Source organism: Tachypleus tridentatus, chromosome 3, assembly GCF_004210375.1.
Source record: "Tachypleus tridentatus isolate NWPU-2018 chromosome 3, ASM421037v1, whole genome shotgun sequence".
NCBI lineage: Eukaryota > Metazoa > Arthropoda > Merostomata > Xiphosura > Limulidae > Tachypleus > Tachypleus tridentatus.
The window spans coordinates 31,474,316-31,487,351 of NC_134827.1; the positions used below are offsets into that span (position 1 = coordinate 31,474,316).

A 13,036-nucleotide genomic window follows, 5' to 3' on the forward strand; every position below is an offset into this window, starting at 1 on the left:
GAATGTGAACATTGGAATGGGTCAAATAATGTAATAAGTTTAGATCCACGTTAAATGTCAAGGTAGGACAGGATCTCTTGAATGAGAAGGTATGAACAACATTTAATGGTTGGATGTTAGAGTAAGACTGACTGTATTAATAGATTAATGTTAGAGTAAAAGGGTGTATTACTGAATGAATGTAAGAGTAATATTGGGTGTATTAACAGATAAGTGTTAGAGTAATACATGGTGTATTATTTAATAAATGCTAGAGTAATACAGAGTGTATTAATAGATTAATGTTAGAGTAAAAGGGTGTATTACTGAATGAATGTAAGAGTAATATTGGGTGTATTAACAGATAAGTGTTAGAGTAATACATTACTACATTATTAAATTTATAATAATAAATAAAAAACTTGAAATGTATAACTTTAATTTTAACACAAAGTTTCATCTGTAAAGGAAACGTTTTCAGCTGTAATACAAAATACAATGTAGATTATGAACTGTACTCGGAAGACTTGTTGATATCTGGTCCTGATGATGACATCTGTCTTTAGGGACAATAGTGCCTAACAACTGATGTTGCAACTTCAAAGTTATCGTAAAAGGTCCAGTTCTTATCCTAGTCATCAAAACCACATCTAGAGTCACATAAAATTGTATACTTTATGTTATAACTATCCTATATTGGGAAGGTTCTTCTCTGTTTGGTTTGAATTTCGCGCAAAGCTACACGAGGGCTATCTGCGCTAGCTGTCCCTAATTTAGCAGTGTAAGACTAAAGGGAAGTCAGCTAGTCATCACCACCTACTGCCAACTCTTGGGCTACTCTTTCACCACTGAATAGTAACGCAAACTACGCAAACGCAACCTAACGTGGCAGGGGTTTAGTTTAGAGAGAGAGAAATCGTAAGAATTCTCTCTCCAACTGGGGTGTTCAGGAACGTTGTGGTTCCTCTTCGTCCCCTTTCGTGAAAGGTTATTAGGTTTAGTTTTATTTATTTATTTATTAAATAATTTTTGACTCTTTTTTTGGGTGAAGGAGGTCATTCTTAATGTTATCCTAGACCGAGGCAAAGGCAGCACCGGAGAGAACGGCCAGGTCCCGTCCCGAAAGGCAGAAGTCAAAGTAAATATGAACATGAACTCAAACGACCCGAATCAGGGTCTGGCAATAAAGTTGCTTGGGCTGGGATCTAAAAATCCAATGCCTAAGTTTTTGCTGTGGGGGGAAACGGGAGTGCCCCGAGAAAACCCACTTTCACAGGACAGGCTTCGAAAGTTTTGCCTGTCCTGTACCCGATATCTGAAAAAGAGAATACATATTATTAACATGAGTTTAATTCTTTAGATAGTTTGTTGTGTAATTTGTGATTCTTGAAATATGTTGTAAGGTGATATGTATTTAGTTGGTGCACTAGTTAATTTGTATAGTGATGCCGTTAGTTTGTTTATGTTTTCTGCTTTTAGATAATATTTGTTATGATATTTCCGTTAGTCTATCTCTTAGTGTTGGTAAGTTACTGATTTGATGTACATAATTTACTGGCGTGAATGACGGTAGACTGAATGCAGATCTTAGTATTTTGTTCTGTTGAACTTGGATTTTCTGGAGTGTGTTATTTGACATATTGTATGTTACTTGACATCCGTACTCTATTAGTGGACGGATGTAAGCCTTGTATATTTGGATAATGGTATTTGGTGAACATTTCGATTGTCTACTGGTTAGAGTCATTAGGTGTGAAATCCTTTTTCTAATTGATGAGTGTATATTGTTTATATGTTTTTTCCATGTTAGTTTTGTGTCGAAAGTGATGCCAAGGAATGTGATGTTTTTGCTCATGTTAATGGTCGTATTTCCGAGTGATAATTTTATTTTTTCTAGATTTTTTCTTTGTTTTTTTAGTTTCCTGTAGAAGGTGATTGCTTGTGCTTTAGTTGGATTTAACACTACTCTCCACTTGTTACTCCATGTTGAGACGTTGTTCAGTGATTCTTGTACGCGAGACATGGCCATCACTGGGTTTCTGGAGGTGCTCCAGATAGCGATGTCGTCTGCGTATTTTGAATTATGCGTGTATGTTAGATTTGGGAAAGGTATGTCACTGACGAAAATTATGTATAGAAGTGGAGAGAGGACTGATCCTTGGGGCACTCCTGCAGTTATATTAAATGATTTGGATATAGTTTTATTGACTTTTACTTGTGCTGTTCTATTTGTTAAGAAATTTGAAATCCATTTAACTATAGTGGGATTTATTTGCAGGTGTTTTAGTTTGTATTTGATGGCATTGTGCCATACGCTGTTGAATGCTTTTTTGACATCTAGGAATACCCCAATGGGTACTTGCTTGTTGTTGAAAGCTTTATAGATTGATTCGGTTAGTCGCGTGAGGTGATCTGTTGTTTGCCTGTTTTTCCTGGAGGCATTTTGGGATTATGGAAGGATGTTATTTGATTCACAAAAATGGAGAAGACGGTTGGAGATAACTCTCTCCATCAGTTTGCCAAGGCAGCTTAACAGACTGATGGGGCGGAAATTATCTGGATTGGTTCTGTTGGTTTGTTTCTTTGGGATCGTGGTTATGATGGCTTTTTTCCAAGTGTCATGGTAATATCCAGTTGTTAGTGAAATGTTCATGATGTTTGTGAGGTGTTGTAATAGGAGAGTGGAACTTTTTTTGAGAATAATATTTGGTATTTGGTCATGTCCGGGGGAAGTATTCTTCAAGTTTTTAATATTAATTTTTAGTTCGGTTATGGTTATTTTTCTATTGATTGAACTTGAGTATGTTTCTAGTGTCTCGCCAGGGAACCATGGTGAGAATGAAGCTTGGTTTGTATTTATGAACTTGTTGACATGGTGTTGGTGTTGTGTGTCAAAGTTTACTGAGTTTAGGTCGCTAAAGGAGGATTCGTAATAGTCAGGTAATAAGTCAGCTTTCTCTACGTCCGTCCTTGCAATTTTATTGTTGTGTGTGATATGTTATAGCATGTGATTTGTGTTTTTGTCTGAAGCAATACTCTTGAATTTTTTCCAAAATTCTTTTGGATTGTTCTTGATTTTTTCTAAGTTTTTACAGAAATTTTGCCAATACTGAATAGTAGGATTGACCGTTACTTTATAATGCCCCCACGCCTGAAACGGCGAACATGTTTGGCGTGACGGGAATTCGAACCCGCGACCCTCGGATTAAGAGGCGAGTGCCTTAACCACTTGGCCATGCCGGGCCCCATGTTTCTCTAAAGAAAAGTATTCATATTTAACTACATGACTCATTGCTTGTCTGCTTGATGTTTATTGTAGCGATGTCTGCTTGATGTATATGTTTATTGTAGCGAATATGTTTCAAGAAGTACATTTTCAGTTTAATGTTAAAGTATAATTAATAATGTGTAATTATCACTAGGGTAGAATTAAGATGTATTTATTATTAACTTCAAAGGCAAGAGACTGCGTTTTATTATAATAAAATTATAAAGATTTATCTTTAAACCTTAAGGTACAAAAATGCATTTATTGTCTGACATCGAGATAAAAATATATGTGTATCCACTTACTTGTTGGGTTTCGTTTTGAATTTCACAAAAAACGAGCCGTCCCTAATTTAATGTTTATAAATTAGAAGGAAGACGGTTATTCAAAACCACCCGCCGTCTGTTCTTGGACTACTCTTTTCCAATCAACAGTGGGATTGGCTATCACATTAAACCTTCCCATGGCTTCAAGAGCGATTCAAGCGCCACCTAACCACTTATCCCATTACAAGTGATCCTTACTGTTGAACAGGATGTGGTAAAAACTGAATGAAAAGGAAACAGAGAAAACACTAACAATCGAACTTCGACGTTACATACACTTTAATGGATTTGCTATAAATAAATTTAGTTATTTAAAGGAGTTTCACACATGTTGTTGGATTTCCTTTATGCTTTAGAAGTGTTTCTCAGAGATGCTAGTCATATTTACATCTATTACCTTTTTTATAAACGTTTTCAACCGCTTCTACTGTTTATTCTTAATATGGTGCAGTATAACTTTTGTGTGTTAGTAATATTCTAGTGAGTTTATGCTATTTAGTTTTATATATATACATATATATGTATATATAATATAAAGTCTCCATAAAATTGCGCCAAAATTTTGCTTCAATTTTCAAATGCCATACAATATGAACATGGTACAACAGACTATCTTGCTAGGACTAATATATTTTGAATGTCTTCCGACAGATGGCGCCCCTATACCGCTTTCTGAGAAAGTAAGTTTCAGTTCCTTTCGTTCTTTTTAGCGAAATGCCACAGAATGGGCTAACTGCACTGTGTCCACTGCGGGGAATTGACCCTCGTATTTTAGCATTGTAAATAAGTACGTAAACTTACCACTGACACACTTGGGAACGATAATATTTGAGTAAAAAGTAAAACGAAATGAATATTGATGGGTGTAAAAGTTTGACAGCGTGTCTCTGTTTTATTTTATTTTCTTACCTGCAAAGCAACTTGATAATCACATGCACTGTCTGTCCCTAATTTTGAAGGAATAAGTTAAAGTGAAGGCAGCTAATCAACACTGCCCACACTAAACTATTTGACTACTGTTTTGCCAACAAACTGTGGGATTGACAGTAACATTATAACGCTTCTATGACAGAAAGGGCGAGTATTTTGAATGAAGGGGTTTAATCACACACCCACGGATTGCGAATCAAGTTACCTAACCACTAGGCCTTGAGTATGACTTCGGTTCCTCATTGGTTGTACAATGTTATCAGCTTGCCACGTGCCACAATTTTTCAAACCTTTTTAGTAATTTAGATTCTGCCCAGAGCATTATAGTAGTAATGCTTGCCACATGCCACAGTTTCAGACCGTCATAGTAATTAATGAATACTCTGAAATACGATTAAAGCGTATTACTATTATGATAATATATAAGTTTACTCAAACCTCAGTGGAATTATTTGTTGATGGTTGGAATGGTTTCTGTATCGTAGATGATGACATCCAGGGAGAATCCGTTTACGTGGGTGAGCAAGTCGGATCGGATCACTACAGCTGTAGCATCTTTGACCCTATCAAAAATGGACGGTGGCGAAATTGAGGTTAAAAATACACTGGAGGATATTCTAATTAACATCCCTGTTGACCCAGAAGATATTCCTCGTGAACTGTATGTCATAAACGAGCCGGAAGGGTCAGACATGTTGGTTCATCACATGATACGGGTGCCCTACAATGATTCAACACTTCATATTATTCTCACACCTGAGAACCCTGAAACAGTTTTTGACTGCTACCTCAAATTCGGAACCTACGCTTCCGTAGACGATTTCGATTACTCTTTTACAATACCACATTCGCCACCAGAAGGCAGTGAAAATATGCATCCCGATGTGCAGATGGAACTGAAATACACCATTTTTTTGCCACCAGAAACTATTGTTCTTTTTGGTGCAGGATTTTACTACATGGCAGTGAAAGAGAGAGGTAAGTTGAAATTTCTGTAAAAACAGAATAACTTGCACTGTATTTCAAATACTTTGAAACAAACTGTTATGGCATGTGTTTAGGCAAGGACTTTTGTTTTTCAATCTATATCTTACCAATTAAATGGAGCATAAAGAGATTAATAAGGATAACATATTTTAATAATTAATAATTAATAAGGATAACATATTTTAATAATTAATAATTAATAAGGATAACATATTTTAATAATTAATAATTAATAAGGATAACATATTTTATAAAAACTGATGTTTTAATTTAAAATATAAAATTATTGTTGTAGTTAATTACAAAAAACACTCTATCGCACAACAACATAAATTGTGTTCTCCAAACACATAAATGGATGAATTATGACATAATTAATTGTTTTAAAGATTGTTTGTTTGTTGTTGTTGTTGTTTTTTTTATTTCGCACAAAGCTACTCGAGGGCCATATGTGCAAGCCATCCCTAATTTAGCAGTGTAAGACTAGAGAGAAGGCAGCTAGTCATCACCACCCACCGCCAACTCTTGGGCTACTCTTTTACCAACGAATAGTGGGATTGACCGTCACATTATAACGCCCCCACGGCTGAAAGGGCGAGCATGTTTGGCGCGACGGGGATGCGAACCCGCAATCTTCAGATTACGAGTCGTACGCCTTAACACGCTTGGCCATGACCGTTTTAAGGATATAACTCATAAATCTTGTGTTTTATAATAACACAAACAACGTGCGGTTTACAATTCAAAATTGTGTTTATTTAAACACATTGTTGGGTTGTGAAGTCATATCTTTACAACGCGGACCTGTTTGAACTACTCAGGAGTAGTACATGATGGAAACAAATTGCTTTTCTTAAGACGTAATTCTTTGGATGTTTTCCATGTTTTCTTTCTTAATTGCAAAATTTACAAAAAGATTCTTCATCAGTCAACTCATCTGTATTCTGATTTATTAGTCCACAATGATTGTGTTGCTTTTAATTTGAAACTAAAGACATTCAAACGGCAGAAAAATGCAATTACATCACGAACATTTATTTTTAACGATACCATGTTTGATTATAATATGAAAGGAACATTAAAAATTATTCTTAGATAACCATTCAAAACTCATGATACACTGTAAGTACCTTATATTAGACTTCCCAAAGAATGAGCTATAGAAACCACAGGTTTGATTGAAGATATTGGCTGTAAAAACTACAGGTTTGGTTGAAGAGATAGATTAGCTATAGAAACCACATGTTTGGTTGAAGAGATAGATTAGCTATAGAAACCACAGGTTTGGTTGAAGAGATAGATTAGCTATAGAAACCACAGGTTTGGTTGAAGAGATAGATTAGCTATAGAAACCACATGTTTGGTTGAAGAGATAGATTAGCTATAGAAACCACAGGTTTGATTGAAGAGATAGATTAGCTATAGAAACCACAGGTTTGGTTGAAGAGATAGATTAGCTATAGAAACCACAGGTTTGATTGAAGAGATAGATTAGCTATAGATACCACAGGTTTGGTTGAAGAGATAGATTAGCTATAGAAACCACAGGTTTGGTTGAGGATATTGGCTATAGAAACCTAAGGTCAGTTGAACCCGAACAATAATGTAGTAATTGTTTGTTAACAGTCTTAGTTCTGAGATTGGCCTCTTTACGCCTGTGTGTTTTCTCTGTTTCATTATGAACGTTTCTTTCAAGTAAACATGACTGCTCTTCGAGAGGAAGCACTCAACCAGAATGACCCTGAAAGCCCTGACTATGTTCCATTCTGGTACATTGACAACCAAGATTTAATAGAAGAACATAACCTGACAAACTACCACGTGCGTACAATGATCACGGATTGCAGGTTTTGGAACGAAACCACTGGATCGTGGGAACAGACAGGATGTAGGGTGAGTAAAGTTTATAATCGATTTCGAAAACAAATGATAACATTTGTAAATATTAAACGTTTGGCACTTGGTGTGACGTAACTCACGTGCTCAGTTCCAACAAATATTTATTTGTAGATACGATAAACCTAATGAGAGCTTCGGGTTTGTTTGGTTTGTTTTGAATTTCGTGCAAAGTTACACGAGGGCTATCAGCGTTAGCCGTCCCTAATTTAGCGATGTAAGACTAGAGGGAAGGCAGCTAGTCATCACCACCTACCGCTAACTCTTGGGCTACTCTTTTACCAACGAATAGTAGGATTGGCCGTCACATTATAACGCTCCCACGGCTGAAAGGCCAAGCATGTTTGGTGCGACGGGGATTCGAACCCAAGACCCTCATATTACAAGTCGAGTTACTTAATCACCTGGCCATGCCGGGCCTGTGAGCTTCGGACTTTGTTAGCTTGTTGTTAAGGGCCAATGGGACACCTTTCCTTTGTCTATCACAGCGATAGAACCTTAAATATGCTCCCCGCTAGTACAGCGGTATGTCTTCAGATTTACAACGCAAAATCAGGGGTTCGATTCCCCTCGGTGGGCTCAGCAGATAGCCCAACGTGGCTTTGCTATAAGAAAAATAAACAAACCATTAAATATAACGCTGGTTTCTTTACCATTCTAGACATAGCTTTTTGTTCTTCTTCTTACAATATAAAATGAACGTGCGACCTCACGATTTTTTGGCTAAATTCAACAGAAAGGCTTAACAGTAGAATACTGTGTTCTATTACGAAAAGGAAAAACACTTTGATAAAATATTGTACGAAACATATACAGCATATATCAAAACCAACAGCTGCAATTAACTTGTACACCACGTTTGTTCTGACCTTACAACAATCGTCAGTGTTCCGAATTCCACAAAATATATCAGCCTGTATTGAGATGTTTATCCATATTTTGAGAAAATGTTTTAAATCGCGTTTACTGTCTAATAAAAGGAATTTAATAGAAACCGGTAAACCTAACAATGAGATTGAACCATAAAGCAAAAGATTGGAACAACGCCTGACGAGACATTGGTCGGTTAGCGACCAATGATCGGGACTTTCTATATTCTGGCTGTTGCAAGGCCTAACTACTGTTATCCGACAATAGCAGTATCTAGATTCAATCCTGAATGTTTGTATATCTTTTTTTTATTATTTCTAAAGCAGAGTGACTTAAAAATAATTAAAATCTAATTACGATACATTGTTTTTATGTTAATCAGAGATTTCTTTCAAAGTAACGTGGCAAAGAAACAAAACAAAAAAGAAAAACATTAGAATTTTCTGTATTTTGTTCGTAATATCTAGGTGCATCCGAGAACAAATACCAAGGAGATATGGTGCAGCTGTAACCACTTAACCAGCTTTGGATCAGACTTCTTTGTACCACCAAACACGATCGACTTTAAGGCAGCATTCAGTAATTTGGACGCGAAACTCAAAAGTAACTTTGGTGTTCTGGTGATGATATGTACAGTTTTTGGTTTATACGTCATCGTCGTGATCTGGGCACGAAGAAAAGACAAGCAAGACGTGATCAGGGTAATGAATTTGTATTGTTTTTTTGTTTTCCTTAGATTCTAATTACGCTTCTTACGGATTGTTTGTTTTTGAATTTCGCGCAAAGCCAAATGAGAACAACTTTTTTTTTCACTAACGAACAATGGAATTGACTGTTATAACGTCCCTACGGCTGAAAGAGCGAGCATGTTTGGTGGGACGGAGATTCGAACTTTCGACCCTCAGACTGCGAGTCGAGCGCCCTCTAACCATCTGCTAAAATGTTAGGATGCACGAGACTTAAATCAGTTTAGAAACGTTGGATTTTCGCAGATTTAAATAAAGTGTAAGTCGGATATCGTGGCCACATTCGAGAAAATGACTTTAAGTTTTTCAATCAAAGGGTTTCCTACTTCATTTGTTTTGTAGAAGGAAGCGAGCTAATATGGTGAGTTGTATCAAAAGGGTCGTCTTCAAATTATCTTAGCCACAGCTTCCACAGTCTTCGCTCGATCAGGGATCATATATTAACACAAAAACTTTATTACTAATAATAACCATTCTATAAATTCTTGTTTCTCCTGAAATTCCCTTTGTTTAATTTCATTATTTTCATTTTTTTTTTGTTTGAGTAATGAATCTTATCTACACACAGTCGACCATTTCCCTCCCTTTCATACGATAATATAACACAGTGTTGGGTCGGTCATCAGCCACACGTTTGGATAGAACACTAATAACACTGCACAACAAAGTTTTTGCTTCTTGAACACTGTTGGCTGTTCCTTATAGATTTTTGGCTGCTGATCACGAAAATCACATCCAAATTTACCCATCACGTACCGTTTCATTGAAATCTTCAGATTTTCTACAATGGAAAAACGATATCAGGGCAACTGGAATCCGTCAATGCTTGCTGACCACTGTTGGACACTGCAATGTGATGCACCGGACATTGAATGCAAACGAAAATCAGGAGCAAAACACTTTTAATTATGTTGAACTTAATAGCGTATTAGAAACATAAACGCAATTAAATACGTTATTGCCGGTGAACAGTTAACTGTCTATTTCTCAGAGTTCCTACGTGATGAAGCAAAACCAAAACTATATATGTGCATATCCACCTGTCACAATCAGCAAAAACTTTTAAAAAAAATTGTTGTGCAGTGTTAACCGGTTATAACGTTAAGTTCACACGATTGTTTACCTCGAAATCGGCAACGTGCGATTTGTGATTTTTTTTCCTTTCTTTGTGCTAGTGGGGAGTGACACCTTTAGACGACAACCTTGCCAGTGAAACATATTATTATGAAATCACTGTTTACACCGGTACTCGACGTGGCGCAGGAACCAAGTCCAACATCAGCTTTGTCCTATCTGGCGATGTTGATGACACCGGGGTCAGAAAGTTAGCGGACGGTGTCCGACAGGTAAGTAGCAGATACACTTTTATCTTCATGTTTCTCTAACCGACTGCAATAAGCTGTTAAAAAATTCACAAATAAAGTGTTCATATGTCATTGTAGCACTTGCAATATATTTATTAAAATTATTTAGCCCTAAAAAAAAGGTTATATAATAAAATGAGCCCGAGAGTGGCCACTAACAATTTTATTCAGTGACATCCATTCACACTATAACCGTTACTTACCCAGTAACACCAAGAGACAATTTTATTCAGTGACATCCATACACACTATAACCGTTACTTACCCAGTAACACCAAGAGACAATATTATTCAGTGACATCCATACACACTATAACCGTTACTTACCCAGTAACACCAAGAGACAATTTTATTCAGTGACATCCATTCACACTATAACCGTTACTTACCCAGTAACACCAAGAGATAATTTTATTCAGTGACATCCATACACACTATAACCGTTACTTACCCAGTAACACCAAGAGACAATTTTATTCAGTGACATCCATACACACTATAACCGTTACTTACCCAGTAACACCAAGAGACAATTTTATTCAGTGACATCCATACACACTATAACCGTTACTTACCCAGTAACACCAAGAGACAATTTTATTCAGTGACATCCATACACACTATAACCGTTACTCATCCAGTAACACCAAGAGACAATATTATTCAGTGACATCCATTCACACTATAACCGTTACTTACCCAGCAACACCAAGAGACTATATTATTCAGTGACATCCATTCACACTATAACCGTTACTTACCCAGCAACACCAAGAGACAATATTATTCAGTGACATCCATACACACTATAACCGTTACTTACCCAGTAACACCAAGAGACTATATTATTCAGTGACATCCATTCACACTATAACCGATACTTACCCAGCAACACCAAGAGACAATATTATCCAGTGACATCCATACACACTATAATCGTTACTTACCCAGCAACACCAAGAGACAATATTATTCAGTGACATTCATTCACACCATAACCGTTACTTACCCAGTAACACCAAGAGACTATATTATTCAGTGACATCCATTCACACTATAACCGATACTTACCCAGCAACACCAAGAGACAATATTATTCAGTGACATCCATACACACTATAACCGTTACTTACCCAGTAACACCAAGAGACTATATTATTCAGTGACATCCATTCACACTATAACCGATACTTACCCAGCAACACCAAGAGACAATATTATTCAGTGACATCCATACGCACTATAACCGTTATTCATCCAGTAACACCAAGAGAATATTATTCAGTGACATTCATTCACACCATAACCGTTACTTACCCAGTAACACCAAGAGACAATATTATTCAGTGACATTCATTCACACTATAATCGTTACTTACCCAGCAACACCAAGAGACAATATTATTCAGTGACATCCATTCACACTATAACCGTTACTTTCCCAGCAACACCAAGAGACAATATTATTCAGTGACATCCATTCACACTATAACCGTTACTTACCCAGCAACACCAAGAGACAATATTATTCAGTGACATCCATACGCACTATAACCGTTATTCATCCAGTAACACCAAGAGACAATTTTATTCAGTGACATCCATACACACTATAACCGTTACTTACCCAGTAACACCAAGAGACAATATTATTCAGTGACATCCATACACACTATAACCGTTACTTACCCAGCAACACCAAGAGACAATATTATTCAGTGACATAGATTCACACGGTAACTGTTTTCTGTGAAGAAGAGCTAAATGACAGGTTTATTCAATCTTTTATAGTGGTTTTATTATATTCGTAATTTACCCAACGATATACGATTTTTACTTCCAAGGTAACTTTTTAATCTCTTCATTGAAATCGATCTTCGATAATTTCATTTGAAACAACGTGTATATGTTTACTGTTTATATCTTTAGTAGTTTTTGTCGTATTGGTGTATTTTTTATAGGATGCTAAAATATCGATTTCATAATGTGTTTTATTAATGTGAAGTAAATCACATAATTATTACGTTCTTTATGAAATTTAAATTTAAATAATCCAGTCATAGATTACACAAGTCTGCACATTTAAATTTCATAAAAGTTGTTTTGGTTTTAATAACGGATTTACAGTAATTCAGCTCCTTAGATTTCGAAGTAATATCAATTTGTTTCTATCACGTAGGAATTTCTTTGTTTTTGAATTTCGCACAAAGCTACTCGAGGGCTATCTGTGCTAGCCGTCCCTAAATTAGCAGTGTAAGACTAGAGGGAAGGCAGCTAGTCATCACCATCCACCGCCAACTCTTGGGCTACTCTTTTACCAACGAATAGTGGGATTGACCGTAGCATTATAACGCCCCCACGGCTCAAAGGGCGAGCATGTTTGGCGCGACGGGGATGCGAACCTGCGACCCTCAGATTACGAGTCGCACGCCTTAACACGCTTGGCCATGCCGGGCCAGGAATTTCTTACAAATCGAGAAGCCAATAGAAAGGGCTAGCACAGATAGCCCTCGAGTAGCTTTGCGCGAAATTCCAAAACAAACAAAACAAACAAAGCCAATAGAAAACTCTTACTTAGATCACATCTACAACAAATCTAACACAAATGTAACATAATATATTTGTGTCACTCACACAATCTCTTATTGCCATAGCGACGAATATATAATA

The 13,036-nt window shown here is 36.6% G+C and overlaps 1 protein-coding gene across 1 annotated transcript in view; it reads left to right on the top strand.

The window, feature by feature from the left end:
* The window catches only part of LOC143245781 (polycystin family receptor for egg jelly-like), a 101,685-nt gene that overhangs the window by 58,423 nt on the left and 30,226 nt on the right, over positions 1-13,036 (top strand). The window contains exons 15-18 of the mRNA XM_076492035.1: positions 4,989-5,481; positions 7,187-7,383; positions 8,724-8,957; positions 10,178-10,348. Of these exons, the coding sequence (XP_076348150.1) occupies positions 4,989-5,481; positions 7,187-7,383; positions 8,724-8,957; positions 10,178-10,348 (1,095 nt within the window). The remainder of the gene's footprint in view (positions 1-4,988; positions 5,482-7,186; positions 7,384-8,723; positions 8,958-10,177; positions 10,349-13,036) is intronic.